The 22,183-nt window shown below is 39.5% G+C and overlaps 2 protein-coding genes across 2 annotated transcripts in view; one reads left to right on the forward strand and one right to left on the reverse strand.

Moving 5' to 3' along the window:
* FRMPD1 (FERM and PDZ domain containing 1) overlaps nucleotides 1–3,706 on the reverse strand; it is a 115,253-nt gene extending 111,547 nt beyond the window's left edge. The window contains 1 exon segment of the mRNA XM_025046561.1: nucleotides 3,588–3,706. The gene's annotated coding sequence lies outside the window, so the exon portion shown is untranslated.
* An 8,388-nt stretch (nucleotides 3,707–12,094) lies between these two features.
* Nucleotides 12,095–21,300, forward strand: TOMM5 (translocase of outer mitochondrial membrane 5). The gene is made up of 2 exons (XM_006911566.3): nucleotides 12,095–12,304; nucleotides 15,345–21,300. Exons 1-2 carry the CDS (start codon nucleotides 12,184–12,186, stop codon nucleotides 15,377–15,379), a joined length of 156 nt encoding a protein of 51 aa, XP_006911628.1. The 5' UTR covers nucleotides 12,095–12,183; the 3' UTR covers nucleotides 15,380–21,300.
* The last annotated feature ends 883 nt before the right edge of the window (nucleotides 21,301–22,183 follow it).

Consider the following 22,183-nt stretch of genomic DNA (forward strand, 5'->3'; position numbering starts at 1 on the left):
CTTGTAGATCTTTGATGCAATAAGTTTCTAACATCAAAACCTAAACAATGTTTGAGGTTTCTCATTCTTTTTACATCTCTTTGAATTTTGACTATAAATCCTTGACCCTGTAATTCTCTTCAACATCTATGACAGGCCTAATGCTCAATAATTATCTATTAATAATCCTCATTATCTCCATCTGTATCCAAAGGGAAGAGGTGATGAAGTGGTTCAAACAGTCCAAAAATGTGTCTGTAACAAATAGATGACTAAGGTCAACCACAATTGCAGATCTTGTTTGATGGATTTAGCAATGGCAGCAGGACAACTCAGACATGGGTAAATGCACCACTGAGGAGAGAGAGAGAGGAAGGGACACAAAAGAAAGGCTCTTTCTCCACATCCTTGTTTCCTTCCATCTGTAAATGAGGCCACATGAACTGAGTTGATTGTTGCTAATGAGCAGGGCAATGCTCAATTAAACTTCATGAAGCACCAATTTCATTCCTTCTCATTGATTCTTTTACAAGTTTCTAATAATTGCTACACTCACTGTGACTATGCTTTAAGCAGATCTCCAGGGGTGCCTCCACATGAGAAAATAACTCTTCTCCCTTTCTCCCCGTAGGAGTCAGGAAAGGACATGTCAAGGACTAACATCTCAGGGTCCCATAGTCCAGCAGGACATGTGAGGGGCTAAGGCCCCCCACATCTATGGTTCCTTACTGGTACCCCACCCCAGCTTCTCTCTGGCTATGTGTTCCAGAACTCCAGGTGGAGGAAAAACAAAAGACCCAAGAACTGATAACTCTAAATGGAGCCAGTCAAGTTGATTTGTGACAAGTACTTAATGAATTTATACCCTGTGTCTGTTTTTCTATTTTAAATATCTTTTTGTTTTCTATTAATTTTTAAAGTAAATTTTAGCCTTTTACTTTTCTAGCCAAGCTAAGGGGGAAAAGGAAAGGGTTTTTTCCGTATGCATGCATGGTGGCAACAGAGGAAAAGGCTAGGTCAGCAAATGGTATTTATACCCCAACATCTCTTTGGCCTTAAAATTCAGTACTGAGGCCCACGAGAAAAATATAGGTGTTTTTTATCCGTGGCAGCACGATGATAAAATTTATCATCCAAACCAGCTTTAGAGTTGAACAAGGCAATAAAAATAATGCCACCAGCATAACGAACATAAACTAGGGCTGTGAAGACAAACCAGACATCATTTTCATACCAAATGAGTTCTTGCCTACCAAAATTTCTTCATCACTCAAGAGACCTGACCTAAGAGAAGGTTCCATGGCTAACACAGAGAATAAATGCCCTCTTTTCTCTACTGGGATAAATAGTCCTAGTGTTTTATGAATATAAGAGCAGGTATCTTTCTTTCATTCCTTTTCCTTTCTCTTATCTAACAATCTCTCTAATCATTTTAATTGCAGAGTCCTACTACAAGTTCTGTCCACACAGCCTTGCCACAATCTTAGGCCCTACGTCATTGATCCAGAAAGTTCATTTAGGGATCTCAAAGTTATACAACCCATCTTCTGAATATAGTTAGTGGGCAGTGAGCTGAATATTTAAAACTCCATGAAGAGAGACAAAAGGATTTAAAATAAATCTCGTCTGCCCCTACAAAGCGGGCCAGGAGTCCTAAGGCAATTTCCGGGGTCCTGTCAGATAGGCAGCCCTTCCCGATGCTAGCAGGGCATGGAATGTGCACAATCCAACTCTATACTGGCAGTGGCCAGCACCCAACACAGGGGCTGGTATAAAGTGAGTTCTCAGTATGTGCTATGGAATGAGCAGGCTGCTTCCTGACATCCCTCAGCTCTGGGCTCCTGAGTACCCGTGATTTTCCTTCCCATTTCTGTGCAGTGAGGGGGAGAATTCTGCCCATGATCCCATGTCAGATGGCTAGACTGGGCTTCTGTCAGCACTTTTCAAGTACTGTGTTGAGCCAAACAGAGACTCCCACAGACTCCAGGTACCAGGCTTGGGCACAGGCTGAGTCTGCTTGGTTCTGTTCAGTTTGGGGACACTTCAGCAAAGCCGATAACTTCTCAGCTCCAAGCCGAATTCTGGAGATACAGAATGAGAGTTGTACAACCTTGAAAGGTTGTATATGTACCGAGGCATGAGTGATTAACAGTAACAACTCTGCTGCCCAACTGACTGGGTTAGTATCCGGGCTCTACAACTTGGATGAATATTGAACATTTCCAGACCTGAATTTTCCGTTTAGAAAATGGAAATAAGAATGTGACTCAGAGGGTGGGCATGAGAATTATTATTATAATTCTGAATATGATAATTATGATTTAGAATCATGCTTGGCATAGAGTAAATACTCAATAAATTTAACTATTACTACTTTCGTGTTTTGGCTCCTCTTCCAAGAAAAGATTGTCCGATTTTCCTTAATTCTCCCTGCATCTGGCTGCTTCCCTCATTTCCCAGGAGGGGCTTTTCTTTGCTCCTGGCCCACTTCAATGCCAAGGGCCAAAAATGACACTTCTCCACATTAACGTTTGGTGGGTGTTTTGTGCACTAGGATTCAAATCCAAAGTCTTCAAGAAGTTAAGTGATCATTTACCTTTTCAAAACTTCTTCATCATTCAAGACACCTGACCTAAGAGAAGGTTCCATGGCTAACACAGAGAATAAATGAATTACTACATAAGTATTTTTCTAAGAAGGTGAAGAAACTCTTGGTCAACAGAGAGGAAAGACCAGATACAAAAGGAGTCGCCCTGAGCCAGAAGCTGGTCCCTGAGCACACCTTGTGCCCACATATTTCCTTTATTTTTTTCCAGGACAGAGACATGAGTTTCCCGCAGCTCTCAGAAATTCTGATACCAGTGAACCATGAACAAAAAGAACATCCCCAAGGTTTTTAAAAATTGTTATTTTCTTCTCTACTCATCCCAAGTTGTCTACCAAGTATTAGATCTAATTAACCAGTAACAGTTGGTTATGCTGTATTTATTCAATTAGGCAAATATGTACTTTTCCCTGTGCTTTCCAAGTCGTCTTTAATATAATTATCAAAGCCATTACCACCCAATGAAGGTAGGCAAACATCAAAATAAACTGGTTTTTTTTTTTCTTGGCTGAGGCAATTCTGAATTTTCATGACTTGATAGATCACATCCTCAAACTCCAAATAATCTCAATTCACCCGCTTCACAGTTCCATTCAAAAACACTGCCTTGCTGTCATGCCTGTCCCAGCCAACTTCCAGGCGGTACTCTTTGCATCATTTCCAATGCTTAAATTTTGGATAATTTCAGTGTAAAGAAAATAATCAAAACTATTGGCCAATAAATACCAAAACTTTCCCCAAATGTGGTCATTTTATTATCAAGTGAAAATTACCACTGCTCTGTGACCTCCCTACTCCCACTCCAATCCTTGGAAATGCTTCCTTTCTGACAGACCTGAGTTAGATCCTTAAGACACAATGGTGAGCTTTTGTGCCCCAGAGGTCTCTGTCCCCCAGGGTGACTTAAACAAATCTCTACCCTAGCTTGGTTTCCTTTTGCTGAAGATTACTGCTAACCTGGAACCAATGGTTTGGTTGCCACATGTTCCTAATGCACACTTACCCGCTTCCTTCCACTGGCGTCCACACTCTTCACACTGATCGCAGAATCCCAGAGCATCAATCCTGGAAGGGACTTTAGAGACCAGCCAATCCAAGCCTTCATTTTACACATATGGACACTGGAGCCTACAAAGAGGAAGACACTTGTCCAAGGTCACATAGCTCATTAATGAAAAAGCTGGGACTAGAAGAGCAGAACTGGAGATTCAGCTCCCTGTGGTGTCATTCTTCTTCCAACCGGTTCTTGTGCTTTCTGCCCTAGTTGGCATTCATGCGCTCGACACACCCTCCTGGGATGTGCCAGCAGCCTGCAAGGCTCAACTGGAGTGAACTAACTCGGTTCAGCTGGCCCAGGACTCTTTACCTGCAGAGGAACAAGTGTCACGTGACTCTCTTGGAAACACACACAGTGTGTAGGGACCCATGCAGTATTCAGGTGTATCCATCATTTCCTGTCTGCCAAGTCTATCACGGTGAGAAGCAAGCAGAGCCTACAAGTCATTTATAGTGTCTGAGACTTCGTAGTCATTTTATAGTGTCTATGCTAAGCAGGCATGAAAGGGTTAGGGAAGACTTTTTTTTTAATGACCTTTTTATTTTGGACTAGTTTAAGCAAAGCTGCAACGATAGTACAGAGAGTTCCCAATTCCTCGTAGTGTTAATATCTTATATTACTGTGGTACATTTATTACAACAAAAGGACCAACATCAGCATATTACTTTTAACTAAACTAGTAGAGGCTTTTTGAAGGAGGTGACATTTAACGTGATTTCTGAATAACATTAGGAGTTAGCCCAACACACAGGTAGGAAAATTTTATTTCATTAGAAAAGCATGTGCAAAGAGCTAAGAGTTTGAAGAGTTCAGGAAATAGCCAGTTGCAGTATGTAGAGATGGAGGTGGGAGATTCAGAGGGAAAAGAGAAGGATAGAAGAAGAAGGAAGAAGAGGTATCAGGTGTAGGAGGAGGAGTGGAAAGGGATAAGGTTAGTGAGGAAAATGGGAACCCGATCAATTAAAGGCCTTCTAAACAGGGCCAAAATATTTGTACTTTTTCCTGAGGGCAACAGAAAATAAATTTAAACATTTTATGTAGGAGATCAACATTATTAAAATTACATTTGAAAAGATCACTTAGACTGTAGGGTGCAAAATTCACTAGTAGTCATAAGACAGAAGAGAGACCATTTTTTGTCGGATGGCCTTAGCAAAATTAGTGGTGGAGATAGAAAGGACATGATAGATTTCAGAGATATGAAGAAAACAGAATTGATAAAACTTGGTGATTATAGATAAGAGCCTAAGAGAAAGAAAAGAATCAAGATTGACTCTCAGATTTCTGGCGTTAGCTACTGGTGGGACTAGGTGGTGGTGTCAGTCATTAGAATATAGAGTACAGGAGCTCAAGTTGATTTGGAGGGAAAGATGATTGATTCCACTTTGAACAAATGGAGAGTGAAGTGCCTAAGGGACATGCAAGGAGACGATGAAGTCAAGAGGTGGGTTGGATATACAGGTTATGTTTCTGGAGAGAAATATGAGTTGGAGACATATGTGGCGAATCGTTAGTCTCAGGCTGCCAGCTAAAGTCAGACTAGATTGATCATAAGTACAGAGGAGAAGAGGGTCCAGGAAGGAACCACTACCATTTAGGAGATGACCCTAGGAAGAGGTATGGAAGGAGGCTGTGAAGCATCCAGAGAAGAAAACCAGAAGAATGTGGTATCTCCTAGGAGGGGAGGGCATTCCTTAAAGGGTCATGTGACCAATAGTGTCAAATGCTGCAGAAGGATAGAGGCCCACAAGAGTCCCTTTGATTTGGCTATAAAGACTTCCCTTAGAAGAGTCATTTCAGAGAATATGTGGGTCCAAAAGCCCAATCTGTCCTTGGGCTGCAGAATGAATAGAAGGTAAGAACAAGAGGACTGTGGATATGAGTCATTCTTTTAAAAAGATTTACTGTGAATTGGAGGCCAGAGATAACTTAAACAGGACTAACAAATGATAATAGATACTATGGTAATAAAAAAATTACTGGTTCCATTTAGAATATTACTAAGCCATACTTTTTCCAGTGAAAAATCATTTTTTCTTATTAGTAGTAGCTACCATTTTTGGAATGTGACCATAAGCCAGGCACTTTAAGCATGATTATCCTATTTAGCTCTTAAAACAACACTTTGAAATAGATATTAGATCTCTCCATTACAGATGAAGAAACAAAAGCCCAGAAAGGTTAAACATCTTGTACAAGGTCTCAAAACAACTTCATAGAAGAACCAGAATTTAAACCTAACTTTCACTCCAAAACCCATGGTTTTTCTGCTGCAACCACAATGCCTCTCCTAAGTACTTCCTACGGCAGGCCTTCATTTCTCAGTGCAAAAGCCAGGAACTAAAATGGGTGTTCAAGGAATTGTATCCACCACTGTCAGAGACCTGAGGTAAGAGATAGATAACCCAGGCACATACTTCTTGTTCAGGAAAAATCTGTGAGTAAAGAATAATCTCTGGCTTTGAATCCCAGAGATCCTTGCCAGGACACAGTATGCCCCCTTTGGTGTGTGTTGGGAAGTGGGGGTGGTATAGGGTCAGACAGCTCAGAATAAATCAGCCCATCATTGCTAACTCAATAAGTTAAGGTTTGGGTAAGGAAAAGCTGGAAATTTTTAAGGAAATTTTGAAAAAAATATTTTCAGCCTGGAGGAAACAGGCATCAGGAAAGACTCAAGCTGCTTTTACACATCCATGAGGAAGAATTATCAGACTTACTTTTGACATTCTGCAGGACATAACTGGAACTAATGGGAATATGGTATAGAGAGGCAGATCTAACAAGAAGAGCTGCCTATCAAGGATAGATGGAACTGCCCAGGAAAGTGGTGAGCTCCCCATCACTGGAGATGCTCAAACAGAAGCAGGGATGTTAGAGGTGGGGGCCACCATCAGAGAGGGCTTGGTGGCCTTTCAGGCCATTTCAGACCCTCTAGAGAAAATAGTTAGGATAAGGTTTCACAGATTAAGGCCTGGCCTTTATTTTCCCCAAACGATTTCTAAAAATTTTATGATGAGAAGATTGATATGTTCCTTCTTTCACAATTTGTACAAACAATGTGTAGCAACTCAACTTTGATATGCAAGAACAAAATGTATTCCTACCCTTAGGAAGCTCTGGGTTTTTTCTAAGATGAAAATATATGCTTATGGGTATCTACTGGTTTGATCAGGCAGGTCTGTCATCCTAAAAATATCTGGGACAGGGTGTGGACAATGGATACTGGTAGCCTCACCTTTGTTTGCTGTAGAGGCTAGAAATATGGAGCTCACTTCCTGCATTCTCAAAGGGCTCCTGACATAGAGTGAGAAAGCACCTCTACAGTATAGGAGGTAAACCTGTGATACGTGAATCGATAAAAAATTCTTTCTCTTTCTTTCACTTGATAAATAGTAATCAAGTACCTATTATACTAAAGGCACTGCGTTTTCATTGAAAAGCAAGATGTTACACTCAGCTGTATAAACATAACATATACAAGTGTTTCTTTGTAACGGGGTGGGATGGAAGTAGTAGCAAAATCAACTCTCTAATCTCCGCAGGGTGATGGCTGGTAATTACTATGTGCTCTAATCAGCAGTCCCCAACCTTTTTGGCACCAGGGACGGTGCTCCTATGAGAACCTAATGCCTAATGATCTGAGGTGGAGCTGAGGCGGTGATGCTAGCGCTGGGAAGCAGCTGCAAATACAGATGAAGCTTTGCTTGCTCGCCTGCCGCTTGCCTGCTGTGCAGCCTGAGGTGGGTGGTGGAGAACCCCTGCTCTAAATAATGTCAATGCAAACTAAGCCTTTTTTAAGCCTATATTTTACTTTTCTTGCTGCAAAATAATAACTTGTAGCACAAAGAAGCAAACCTCTTCTAGAAACAAGATTTCCCATCCCTTGCTTGTAGTTCCCAAAGTTCTGACACCTACACTCTTGGCCAAAAAGTGCTTTTTCTCTCAGAAAAAAAAAAAAGAGGGTAACTGGGAAAAATTGAGCACTTTGAATTTAAATAATAATTATAATGATTGAAAAAAGTTTTTGTGTTTACACAAAGATAGTGTTACAAAGATTATTATTTTATACTATATATTATTATGTACATATATTATGTATATATAATATGTAATACATTATTTTATATATTATATATTATAGAGTATTATTTATAGGGAAAATATGGAAGCAAAGTAAATGCCCAAAGACAGAGGCTTATTTAAATAAATTATGGTATGTCCTTATACAACTACATTAATGATGTATGGAAGAATATTTAAAGATATAGGAAGATAGTCAGTATAATTTAAATGAAAAATATAAGTTAAAATAGCATATACTGCATGATCCATTAAAAAATATGTATTATACTAGGTGTGTGTGTGTATATATACATATACACGTACATATATATGTAGAGAGAAAAAGAGGGAGAGAGAGAGAGAGGGAGAGGTAGAGAGAGACACACACACACACAGAGGGCTAATTACGTATATGATAGAAGAAGAAAAACTAAAAGAAATATCACCAATATGTCAACAGTGGTGGTGAGATTATGGGGGGTTATTTTCTTTTTCCCTCTTAATTCTTTATTTTCTAAATTTTGTAAAAATAAACATGTATTTTTATGAAAAAGAAGTTATTAAAAGTATAATATGGGTTTTATATAATTATATTGCTATAAATAAAGCAAGTAAATTTTAAAGTTCAACTGTTGACTTTGCCTAAGATACACTAAAATTATTTAAACAATTTTTATTTAGGCAAACAAAAACAAGTTGTACAAAAACAGTGAGAAATAACTACCTATAAAAAATATTATGTAGAACTTTGGGGGACAATTTCCTTTCAACCTAAGCCACAAATTTTTCAAATCTAAAGGTTAGCAAACTGAAGTTCATTCATATACTCAGGGAGTACTTTCTGAGTTTTTTACCATGTATAAATACCTGTCCTCAGTTGTTTGGAGGATTAAAGTGCATGTTTCTTGTACTCGAGGTGCTTACAGACTGCTTGGAGAGAGATCAAACATTCATGAATCCTCCAGACAACAAAGCCCTAAAAATGAGAACAGAGAACAGGGTGTTATAGAAAGCAAATGCTAGTGAGGTGAAGGTTATCAAAATTCTACTCATCCTTTAAGGTTCAAAAGGCTCCTCTTCCTGAAGGTGCCTCTTGTTAAGCAATACTTTCTAGAAGTAAATTATCCTATCTCTTGGGTGAGGACTCCAGTTAACATCTAGCACAGATTAATCCTTAGTGAGTGTCAAAGTGTCCTTCCTTTGTCCTGACCTTTGTTGCATTCATTTGGGTCCTGAGTGGCCTTCAAAGGCAAGTTTATTTTTTGGAACTCCAGACCATGCTCATCTTGGAAGGAATGAGGAAGGAGAGGGTGGAGCTGGAAAATAACACAGTCTAAATTAACTACTTGCAATAGGTGTGGGAATATGGAAAGAAGGGCTGCCCTCAGACTGTGAACAAGTAGCAGCCACCCACCCTGTCCTTTCCAAACTGGGGTCGAATGACACTCTGTTCTTCCAATCCTTACTTCTAAGTGGAGGATTATCAATGAGAATATTCACAAGTATTGAAAGCAGCAGGGTATGATTGGGAAAAAATGCTGAACTGAGAGCCCTGAGACCTACCTTAGTCCCAGGTAGCTCTGCCTCTAACTAGCTTCCCCTTGGGCCTCAGTTTCCTCATCTATCAGATGAAGGGTTTGAACTGTTCAATACCCAAAGCCTACAGCTCCCTATAAATGAGAAACCACAAGGTTACTGTGATTATATGTTGGAATTATTCCCCAGCCATGAGTCATCTGTCAATCTCTGATCTTGCAAATACGAATTCCTCCCTAGTGATGGAAATCGAACTTATGGGAAGGTTGTACACACCGACTGTTTGTGTGCAGTACTTTCTGGGAAATTGAGGCAAAGGAAATGGCTCCTAAATCACTCCTGGGATAGAAATGAAAAACAAGACAGGCTATGACATCAGCTACCATTTCCTCTGTGATCAGACTAAATAATACAAATATCAATATTAAATTATGCACGCATACTTTTTATTTTTGCCTTTCATAGCAAATCACAGGGAATCCTTTGCTTTTAGCCTTTAGTGCAAGTTTATGAAGGAAGAACAAGAAAATTGAATACATAATTTCAGGATTTTAGAGCGGCAAGTGATTTTAAAGATTAGACCCAATCCCTCATCATTCCAATAAGGAAAAATGAGGAGTCCAAGATATGAAACAGCTTGCTCCCGTGTTAACTTCCGGAAGTATGTTTTCTCAATTTGCCTTACCTAAACCTATGGTGGTAACTGGACAATACCACAGACTACATGCCAAAAAAAAAGGACAAAGACAAAGACAAAGAAAAGAGCCTAACCTCTTTTAATGAGTTTCCTCTATTTCAACTGGAGCAGCCATGCAAGGGGAAGACAGAGCTCATCAGGAAGAAAATTTCTGTGACAGGAACAGTTCACCCTCCTAGACTCTAGAACCCTATCACCTATCAACTAAACAAGTGCTGTTTTAGCATTGGATGAATAAAATTCAAATGCTAATCTGTTCTTTTTACCGGGAAACATGATTTTTTGCTAATTTCTCACCTCTTTGGTTTCTGGTTAATCCAAACGTGACACTCAAAAGCATCTCAGTAAAGAAAAAAATTGGTAGTTCTATATGAGAGCTGTTTATCTAAACTTGGTCAGCATTAGAGACCTAAGTTACTAGGATCACATAAGAACTCATTCCTTGCCAATCCAGTTTGCCTCACTATTCAGATGGATGAGATATGCCTTGTTGTTACATTCTTCCTACCATGGAAAACACACATACTGGCTGTTTTGATATCTGACCACATTTGATAATATTTTGATATCTACTATATACTCAGGACCAGAATATCCTAGAATTCAAAACACATAGATAATTAGAACTGAAAGGGAGTCTTAAGAGTATTCAATCATATCTCCTTCCTTTACAACTAAAGAAAAAGAGTTGCAGAGACTTGTCCCTCATCATATGGCTGGATAGTGGCAGTGACAGATCTAGAGGCCACGTCACCAGTCTTCCTGTCTAGGTTGTTTCCACAGCTGCTGCTGCTTTCCAGGATCAGTGCAGGCTTTCTAAACACCCTCAAAGGGCTTGATGGAGGCTATTCCTTGGGTGTCAGCCCCTCTCATTCCAAAGCTGCCTCTGCTCTTCTACTGCATGAATTATAGATACAAGAGGTTACTAAAGCCTGAAAACACAAATGAGTTCCCTTTCTTGTCCCAATGTCTTACATTGTGTCAATGAAGTGGGTGGATGACAATGCTTATAGTTATCAGCTGCTCCCATAGTAAATTACCATTCCAATTTTTCCAAATCCATTGTTGTTAGGTAATGCACAGTCAAGAAGGAACATTCTGGTTTTGAATTATGTGAGCAGTTCAGTCATCTCATTCATGTCTAAGAATTATATATCGCTAGTGGGCATGCATAATTTGGGGCAGCACTGTTCTGATGATTCTGCAACAGGAAATCTGGTTTCGTTAAACTCCTATGTTCTGACTCCGGTGATGCCCATCCAGGCAGGCAGTAACTGTTAAAGATTAGCAGAGAAGCAGTAGGGTACAGGGGAAAGAGATTTCAATATGACATTATAATATCTGCATTAGAACCCTGCCTCTGACCATCACTAGCAGAATGACTTTAAGAAGTGCACTTGGTTCTAAGCATCATTCTCATCTGTAAAATGCTGAACTGATTTGAACTTGCTTTATATATACTGTATTACTGGGCAAATTTAATTTGTAAGGATAAGAAATGAGAATACAGCAAGAATATGGAAAATGTTAAAAACAAAAACTCTTGCCTTTGGGGTCCCACAGACTTAATTAGGTATAAAACCCTGCTCTGCATTTACTAGTTGTGTAATCTTGAACAAATTTCATCATCTTCGTCTTTTTAACTTTTCACGAAAAATTTCAAACACACTTAAAAAAGATAGACTAGAATAATTAAAATGATGTACTAATCATTAGCTTAAGCGATTTTCAGTATTTTGCTAATATCATTTCAGCTCTCTTCCTCAAATTTTTCTCCCTGAGGTATTTTAAAGCACTTTAGGGCAAGTTGCTGTGATAAAGATTTCTGTTCTTCAATTTTCTCTTCTAGGAAATGAAGATTACAACATCTAATTCATAGGGTAGAACTGTACTGAGTACTCCATAAATGTTAGCTATTATCACTGTTTTTGGTGGTACCTGTGTGCACTGCCCCCTCCGGGCGTTCAAGCACTTGGCAGCGTAGCGCGCCCGGCTCCAGACAGTCGTTATTAAATGAACAGCCTAAGGGAACCCGAATCCTGCGTTGCTAGGATCACGGTCGCCCCCTTGAGGCAGCCCTCTTCATAACAGCACGGTCAGGACAAGGATTGTCCCTCGCAGCTTCCGTCGCCGCGCGCGAAAATGAGGGGCGGGAACAGGAAACAGGGTTGAGCCCAGTTCCGGGCGCGAGGCGGCCGCTGAGAAGAGCAGAACGCGGCTGCTGGAAGCCGGTGAGGCAGAGCCGCGATGTTCCGTATCGAGGGCCTCGCGCCGAAGCTGGACCCCGAGGAAATGAAACGGAAGATGCGCGAGGACGTGATCTCTTCCATACGGAACTTCCTCATCTACGTGGCCCTGCTGCGAGTCAGTGAGTGTCCTTCCAGGCGGTGGCCATGAGACCAGCATGGAGCTCGCCAACACCGCCCACTCAACACTACAGGCCTTTGGGGGCCCCTGGCCGAGGTTGAGCTGTCACAGGGATCAAGGGACTGGCGCGTCGAGGGCAGCGGGCGCATGCGCGGCTTGGGGTCGGGGGGGATACTGAAATACGTGCGGTGGCCGGGATTGCGTGGTTAATCCAGCCTGGCCCTGCCTTAAGAGCGTTTAAATTAAAAGAGCCTCAAGGGTTATAACCCTGAGCAACTCCCTCGTTTTGCAGACAGACAAATTGAGAGCTAGAGTAGAGAAGTGGCTGGCTCAAGGTCATTCAGCAGTTCAGTAAATGATCTTGACCAGGAATCCAGACCTCTTAATATTAGGTTTCCTTCAGTGATAACCTTTGATATCCAAAATATTTGCTTTTTTTGTTTATTTGTATAGTGGATAGAGCAAATAATTGCTTTTGGGGGGAAGAATAAGAAAAGGATATGAGTCCATAGGATTTAATAATAATAACAGTTTATTTTATTTTACATTTGGCATTACTTGGTCTTGACGGTAGCCCTTTGAGGGAGGCAGGGGCTGAGATGCCGCATATCCTTTTTGTTAATGACAGCTCGACATTCAAAGGGGACTTATGCAAGATATGAGAGTTGCAGACACACTGAATAGTAGAGCTGGAAGCAGCTTTGTAGATGACGTTTCTACTTTTAGATATGATTCCCGCCCCTCCACCCCCCGGTCTTATTCTCAGGTCAGTACTCCTTTTCATTCCTCCTTGGCAGGTCTGGATGGAGAGGCAGGGAGGATTCAAATAAATGAAGGCCATACCAAGGTCATCTTGTAGAAGTCTCATACTGGGCCTAGGGCAGAGCTCACTGAGGCCCAGTTGGCTTTAGTCCGTGCCCTTTCACTGTCCATGGTATTACTCTGCTAACTCGGGAGAGAGAGCCCTGGTGAACAGAAACTCCCAAATCATTCTGCTCCTTCAACAGCTTTTGGCAATTCCCACTTGTTTCTTTCTCTTACCATTTTTTTTATTGACTTAGCTGCCAGCAAAATATTTGCTGCTGCTCAGTCATCTTTATATTTTATATGAATTGTTTTTTTAAACATACAGAATACTGTTTGATATTATCACTTTTTAAATTTGATATACAGTTCACGCATTTAAAATGTACACTTCAGTGGTTCCTAGTATAGTCAAGAGCTGTGCAACCGTCACCACAGTCTACTTGGAACATTTTGTTTCCCTTTAAAAGAAACACCATGCCCATTAGCTGTCATACCCCATTTAACCCAGCCACTACTTTTTGTCTTTATGGACTTGCCTATTCTGGACATTTCATATAAATGGATTTGTGCAATATATGACCTTTTGTGTCTAGCTTATTTCACTTCACATGTTTTTTAGGGTCATCCATATTGTAGCATATATTATTATTTCTTTTTCATTGCTGAATAATAATCCATTGTATGAGTATACCACATTTTGTTTATCCATTCATTTGGTGGATTTTTTTTTTTCGGATAAGAATCTGAGAAAACTGGACATACTGCTAACTTTACTTTGTTAGCCTCTGACAGATCTCCATATCTTCAGTTTAATTTTAACAAAATGTTTGATTAATTTAGTAGGAGTATTGAGAAAAGATTCTGACAGCTTTTCGGTATAGCTCTCCTGCCCCCCTCCCCCAATTTTTAAAATTGTGGTAAAAAAACACAAAATTTACCATCTTAACTATTTTGAAGTGTACAGTGTAGTGGTATTAAATACTTGAATAATGTTGTGCAGCCATCACCACCATTCATCTCTTTTTATCTTGTAAAAATGAAACTCTGTACTCACTAAACAATAATTCCCCATTTCCTCATCCTCCCAGCTCCTGGCAACTGCCATTCTACTTTCAGTCTTTATGATTTTGACTACTTTTAAGTACCCCGTATTGGTAGGATCATACAGTATTTGTCTTTTTGTAACTGGTTTATTTCACTTAGCATGGTGTCCTGAGGTTCATCCATGTTGTAGCATATGTCAGAATTTCCTTTTTAAGGCTGAATGATATTCCATTGTATACCACATTTTGCTTATCTGTTCATCCGTCTCGGACAGTTGGGTTGCTTCTACGTTTTAGCTACTGTGAATAATGCTCCTGTGAATATTGATGTACAAATATCTCTTTAATTTTTTGAGGAACCACTATTCCGTGTTCCATAGCTGCTGTGCCATTTTACATTCCCACCAACAGTGCACACAATTTCTCCACATCTTTGCCAACATTTTTTTTTTTTTTTATAGTAGCCATCCCAGTAGGTGTGTGGTGGTATCTCATTGTTTTAATTTTCATTGCCCTGATGATTAGTGATGTTGAGCATCTTTTCATGTGCTTATTTTGGCTATAGCGCTTTTACATGGGACAATAATATCACTTCTTTAGATCCCAGGACAATACTTTCTAGTTTTCTAGACGTTTTTATCTACATCATCCTAACAAGCCCCTACACTAACTGAAGGACTGTACCATATGTGATCTGGAGTACGTTAAGTGATATAGAACTAATAAGTGGGGGAATCAAAATGTGAGTCTGGCTCTTCTAAGTCCCCAGTTTAGTGTTGTGTCCCCACCCCTTCTCTCTGCCTTCTTTCAAATGCATTTTTAAAGGTAAAAAATGCCAGTTTTTTTCTTTTAGAATTTTGTGCCTTTGACAGTTATATCACTCGAGTAAAGGATTGTCATTTGAAAGAGATTTGGATTTACTCTTTATGGCCCTAAGAGGTAGAACTACCTGGAGAAAAGATTTCATATAGTGTATGAATGAACTTCATAATAGTCAGCTACATGACACTGGAATGGGCTTCCTGGAAAGACAGCGAGTCCTTTTGGCAGAGGCTTGGCTACTACTTACGGTGGTATTCAGAACTATTTTGAACTAAAACGGTAGGGTTTATCCCCTAATCTTATAATTCTGTAATGTCACTTGTGGGCTAGTCTGAAAACAAATCCTGGGTTTGTTTATTTTTCTTACAGCTCCTTTTATCTTAAAGAAATTGGACAGCATATAAAGATTGGACATCATATGTGAATGCATGATATGAAGAACCTGGTTACAGTTTCTACTCTGCAAATGAATCTACAAATTAATAGGCCCAGAAAGATGTAAGAGACTCTGAATGGACGTAAAACTTCTACTTGTTAAGAGCAAGTTTGGCTCTGGTGACTGACTTTCATAGCTAACAATATAAAACTATTTGGGAAGTATGAAAGATGTTTTGTGGCCATAGTATGCCCTTCTACCTGTGATATTCAGCCTCCATGAATGTTAGTGTCATTGTAAATAATGTCAAATTCCATTTTCTAGCAAGTATGAATTATATAAGGGAATTATGTCTGCAATGGCACTGTCTTGTCATTTCTATTTGCCTTTTTACTTCTATCTGGAGTATATTTGGTGACAAGCTCCTTATGATTAGTTCTGTTTTAAGGAAGCCAGCACACAACCACAACATTTAAGCATAGGACTATTCTATATTTTTAATAAATGTACCAATTAAGAAAAAAAAATTTTTTTTTTCTGTTTAATCTGCTTTTTGCTGTAAGCCAACAGTCACTGCTAAGACTACTATAGTGTGATTATTACAACTACATGAAATTAAGTTCTTGTTTTTGACTGGAGAATTTGCTAATCCTGATAAAGTGACATTGTTTTATTGTTAAGTAGTCTTTATGAAAGACAATGTTACTGCTTGGTGCTGTAACTTTGTAATACAAAGGAAAAACAATATATTTTTAAATCACACAGTTCTCCAGGTTTGTTAGGAAAGGGAACAGTCCTTAACCTTCCCAGAGGCAACACAACTACATTCACCTCTTTTTAGCTAATTATTTTGGTATTTACCTTGTGTCTTTAAATAACATGATTGTGTTACTTTATGATTTTTCTGTTTTAGACATTGCCTACTGACTTCTATGTACATAAAGATTTAGGTCCCTTTCTTTACCTCCATTACTTGCACATCTCATTTCTTCTTCCGTTGTACTTCTTGGTGTGGTTTTGATTAGATCAATTTCATTAGGACTCCAGATGCTATTTCGTTTCCTGTACATCTTTTTGTTTTTCCTAGGCTTAGTTTTCTATGAACTTAACCACTAAATCAACTAAACTTTTTGCCATTTATTATCTAAATTGTTCACAATGTTCAGTTTCATTAGATATGCTCTTTCATCTTACTGAATAAGCCTTTTCTAGAGCTTTCTGATCTGTTCTATGCCTGATGTATGATTATTTTCTGGGATTTCCCTTCACCATTATCCTTGGAATTCCTTTTCTTCTCTCATGTTGGATCTTGTGACCAGTGTGGATTTGTTCACTCAATCTCTGTATTGAGTACAGTACCCCTTCCCATAATTGCCTGGTATCCCACAATCCAGATAATCCTCTATTTTACCCTTCTCAGAAAAACAAACTTATTTGGGGAGATGAGGCTGCCTAGCGATGTAGAGTTGCAGAGAGCATCCACCTACTTAAACCTTCAACCAATTCCTATTTTAGTGTCTACCCTTTCACCTCCTACTTCTACAGGTACATGAAGCCACCAGTTCTGGAGCCTGTTAGGGATTCTGTGTTGTAAATTGGATTGTTTTGCTTTTCCTATTGTTGACTCAGGATTCAGTTTTCTTGGGTCTACAGTGTTATTTACTAGTTCATCTGCTTTCCAACTTCTAACTTTTTGTTGCTGATGTCGCTCCTTTGTCTTCTATCCTTTTGGGTTTATACCTTAAAACAGACAAAGATCTTTGCTGTCAATTAATGGAATTTCAAGATGGAGTGGAAATAGATGCATGTGCTCAATCCACCATCTTTACCCAGACAGTATGTATTTTAACCTTGTGATGCTGTCTTTTGTGTTGGCAATTTATATCCATTCCTGACTTAAAGAGGTGCAGTGCATCATGGTCTAAAGACAGGCAGACTCGATTTTGAGTCCTGGCTCTAACATATGAAATGGATGGCTTTTAGCAACTGAACCACTAAATGTCATTTTCTTCACCTGTGAAATTAGCATAATAGAAATATCTGTCTATTTCAAAGTGTTATAAAGGTGAAATGAGAGAATGCAAGTAGAGCAGTTAGTGCAGTGCCTGACATTTGGTAAATGCTAGTTACTACTGATAGTTAGTCTTTGAGAGAAGATGTTAGGAGTGATTTGTGCTGGCATTCACTGCATTAATAGGTTTCATTCATATCTCCAGATGCTGTGAAATAGCATGGTTTATCCTCTAATTGTATAAAGGTTTCAAATAACCAAACATTTAAATTAATTATCTGAAAACAGCTTTAAAAAGTCGATATTAGTGCCATTTTACAGATCGGGATTTTGAGACTCTGGAAGTTTCAGTGGCTAATAAATAGCTAGCCAAGGCTAGGGAACTTTTAATGTTTGTTTTGTACCCTATCCTTAAGTGCTTTTCTCCAGTACTAATACGTTAGCCCACCAAGCTCTATAGTATGTTCACCCTACCACATAGTTTCAGTGCTTCACCTCCCTCATCTCATTTTAGATTCCATTAGCCATCATTGGAATCATTCTTGCATATACACCTTCAACCCTCTTCCCTCATTAGCTTCATTGTACTTCTCCTGCAAAACCCAACTGTGGTTAAATCTAACTCTGCCTGCTCTGCCTGCTCTGCCTGTCCTGTGCAATTGAAAGTGGTTGGAATAAAAACAATCCTGCAGATAGGATCACCTTGGAAAATAATTGTTAACCTCAGCTGGGTCCTGCAGGACCACTACGTTTCCAGGTCATTCTATACTAGGCATATATTTCATACCTTCTCTTCAAACCTCCAGTATCTCCTCTCTCATCTTCAAGCTTGGCTGATGTTGCTTTGCACTTCCCTGAGAAAATAGAAGCATCCGAATGAAAGCGTCCATAAACTTATCCGTACCTAACCACACGCCAACATTTGTAGTCTACTTCCTGTGCTCTTATTTAAGGATAGTCCTGACCTATATGCACTCAGTTCCCCACCCCCCAATAATTACCCAAAGATCTTGCTCCAACAATTTTCCCTCTTTATCAAATTTTCTTTCTTTGTTGGATCATTTCCAGTAACATACAAAGGGCTGTGATTTCTTCTGTCTTAAAAAGAATTTTTTTAAGCCCTTTTGCCAGTCTGTCCCCTGGAGAAAATGCTGAGATTTGGTGCAGGAGGTTTTAGAGGCAGTATTTTTGGGAAAAACACTTTAGAGAGCAAGTAAAACAGTTTGGGCAGGGGGAGAAATTGAACTGTGATACAGTTGCAACTAGGGTGACCAACTATCCAAGGACTGTCCCAGTTTTAACACTGAAACTCCTGTATCCCAGGAAGCCTCTCAGTCCTGGGCAAACCAGAATGGTCGGTCACCCTAGCTGCAACAGCAGCTTTAGTTAATCCCACAGGTATCTTTGGTGCTGGGATGGCCTTTCAAAGAAGTTCTGAATCAAGACGAGAGCAGAGCCTTTGAACTGCTGCATCAGATTGTCTTTGGTTGTAGACTGTGGGATGTGGGGGTGGTATATAACTATTGGAGGCATTTCCTTCAGCTGAGGGCAATTTCTGGGAGGGATACAGCAGTGAGATGTCAGCAGCCAACACTCCTAGCTGCTGAGGGAATGAGTACCTTGGTGCTAAAGTTGAGATCTGGGTGGTTCACTGCACCATCCATCATAATCCTCTTGAATCATCACCCTTCCATCTACAATCCCATTTCTCTGCTCTCTTTTAAGATAAATGCCTCAGTAAGGTTGCCTGTATTTTCATTTCCTTTATCCCATTATCTTTTGAACCTGCTCTAGTTAGGCTTATATTCCCACCAGTCTTCTGAAACTGCTTTTGTCAAGGTTAACATTGACCTGACTTACTCTATCAGCATCACTTAACACACTGCCTCATTTTTGTAACCACCTGTGGGCCTTCTATAATGTGAATTTCCTAATTTTGCTCTTATGCACCCTTTCTATTGCACTTAGCCACCCTTCTTCAGATTTTTTTGCTGCTTCCTCTTCATCTCTAACCTCTGAAACTTGCAGTACCCTAGCTTCACCCCTCAGACCTCTTTTCAGTGCAGATTCTTTACTACTTCGGTGATTTCATCTGGACTCTTGGCTTTAAGTGCCGTTTATGGGCTGAGAACTCCCAAATTTATATTTCTAGCCTATACCTCTCCCCTTAATTTCAAACTTGTCCAAAAACAAACACCTAAACTTCCCCCTTCATGAAACCTACTCTCTCAGTCTTAGAAGATAATTCCATCTTTCCAGTTGTCTTGACTCCTCACTTTCACATCCCACACCAGTCCTTCAGAAAAACATGTTGGCCCTACTTTTGAATTATAATCAAAACCTGACTTCACCAGCTTCATTACCACCATGCTGGCCCAGTCCACCATCTCTCTTCTGAGTTACTGCAACAGTCTCCTAATAAGGCTTCCTACTTCCATCCTGACCCCTCTAAGACTGTTCTCAACACAGCTATCAGAATGGTCCTCTTAAAATTTAAGCCAGAACATGTCACTCCTGCTCCAAACCCTCCTGTGGCTTCCTGTCTCAGGGTAAAAGCCACTGTCCTTCTGATTGCCCACAGAGTTCTGTACAATCTGGTCCTCATCACTTCTCTGACTTCATCTTTTATGACTCCAGTCTCTCACTGTACTCCGGCTACACTGGCCTTATTGCTTCCTCAGACAAACTAGATATGCTACTGCCTCGAGGCTTTTGTACTGTTCCTTCTGCCTGGAATGCTCTTCCCTTAGATTCTCAAGGGCCTCACTCCTCTCGTTGAGGCCTCTGCTTAAATGTCATTTTTCCAGTGAGGCCTTTCCCAATGCCTTTATAGGATGTTTCAATTTGTGAAAATGCAGCAAGTCATACTCTTATGATATTGTGCATTTTTCTCTAGTTGCATTATAGTTCAATAATTTTATTTTATTTTTTTAATTACAACCTCTTCAGTACTCCATATCCCCCTTCTTTATTTTTCTTCCTGGCCCTTATTTAATAGTTTATTTTGTTAATTGTCTGTCTCCCTTCATTAACTATATACTTAATGAGGGCAGAGATTTTGTCTGTTGTGTTCACTGTACAATACCAGTACCTAGAACAGTGCCTTGCCCCAGTGGGTACTCAGTATTCATTGAATTATAGAATTAGTGAAATTTTTAACTATTTGTGGGAACTGTGAGAGCCAGAAAAAGGTAAAGATTATCAGACGATATTAGTATCCCAATTAAACAGTGATCACGAATTTTCAGTCTCTGGATGTGGGCTTTGTCTCCAGCACTGCTCTGCTGCCCAGAGGCAGGCTGGGAGAAGGTGGAGAGTTGTTCATCCAGGAGTGGGGCTTGCCACATAGATAAGGTGAAATGGCAGGGCCACTGAATGACTGAAATAATGTATAAGGCATCCAAACGGGATAAGGAGGAACGGGCAGGAGGGAGCTGATGGACAGGAAGAAAATAGAGGAGTCAGTCTGGCTGAGGGCAACTGCAGGAGTTGGAGCAGTGGAACAACAGCCTTGAAGATCTTTATGCCCAAAATATCTTCCCTTCCCTTTCAGTGGAGACGAAAGTCCCTGTTTTTAAAAAGAGAATTCATTCTCTCCTCCGATTTATGTGTTCATTTATGAAGAAAGAAAATTGCTAAGTGCAAATATGTTCATGATGCCAAGAGACTGAAGACTAATTTTATGGGACAGTATAGAAACAATATGAGTCTACTGCTGGATATGTTATAGCAGTGAGAGCTTATATGATGCCTTTCTTCCCAGAATTCAGATTGCATTGCCTTGTATCATTTGAGCTGTTGAGAGAGGCAATATATCAGATAATATAAAATTATAAAGATAAAAATGTGGTAGATAAGAATTAAAACAAGGAATGTAGGAAAATGATCAAACGAATTGCTCATCTTAAAATCATTAGTAAAATACAGCTTTTATATGTTTTCATTGTACTTTGTGTAAAATTTATAAGGTTACTATTGAATCTTTACATCTATAAAATTTTAAATAATGCAATTTTCATAATAACTATTGTTTTCATTAGTTTCAAGCAACTTAACAAAAGACAAAGAATCTTTACTGAACATGAAAGTGTAAGTAAAACTTAAATCTACTGAACCTAAAAAAATCTGAAATTACTATTAGCTTAATGAGTATGTTACATAAGGCTGTGTCAAGCATCATGTGCAGAGGCGCTTTCCAAAACAAACTGCACACCAAATCACATGGAATCTTTAAACAAAAGACCTACTGAACCAGAATTGCTATGGATTGAGCCCAGGAATCTTTTTTCAGAAGCATTCAGGTGATTTAATTGGCCCAGGACCTGCTTTGGGTAACTAGTAAGTGAATTTACCTTAAGGTCCCTTTCAGTTCTGAAATTCTGGACTGGTTTAGGAAGAAGAATCAAATTAAACTAAATGAAAGCAATTTTAGATTGCATTAATAAAATTACAACATTATAGTCTCCAGGTCTGACAGATGCTTTAAGAGTAACCAACTTGCCAGAGTAGAGTTTGGTAGTTAGGGTACTGAAAGTATCTGGAAACCATGTTACTAGAGAAATAATTTTAAAAAATTAAAGGTTAGCTTAGCCTTGAGAAGACCTATAGTAGGAGTCAGAGCTGCTTTTAAAAACTAAAAGGGTTGTCTTGTCAAAGAAAAATTGTCCCAGAAGGCAGATAAGTGTTTAGAAAGCTAAGAAGGAAGATTCCTTCTTAAACACAACTACTGTGACCAAGATGGACTGGGTTTTGGAAGAGGCTGGAATAAGTTCGTTAAGCAGAATCTGAAAATGGATACTCTGAAGCAGGGATTGCCACTTG

The sequence above is a fragment of the Pteropus alecto genome, unplaced genomic scaffold (assembly GCF_000325575.1).
Source record: "Pteropus alecto unplaced genomic scaffold, ASM32557v1 scaffold114, whole genome shotgun sequence".
NCBI classification, from domain to species: Eukaryota; Metazoa; Chordata; class Mammalia; order Chiroptera; family Pteropodidae; genus Pteropus; species Pteropus alecto.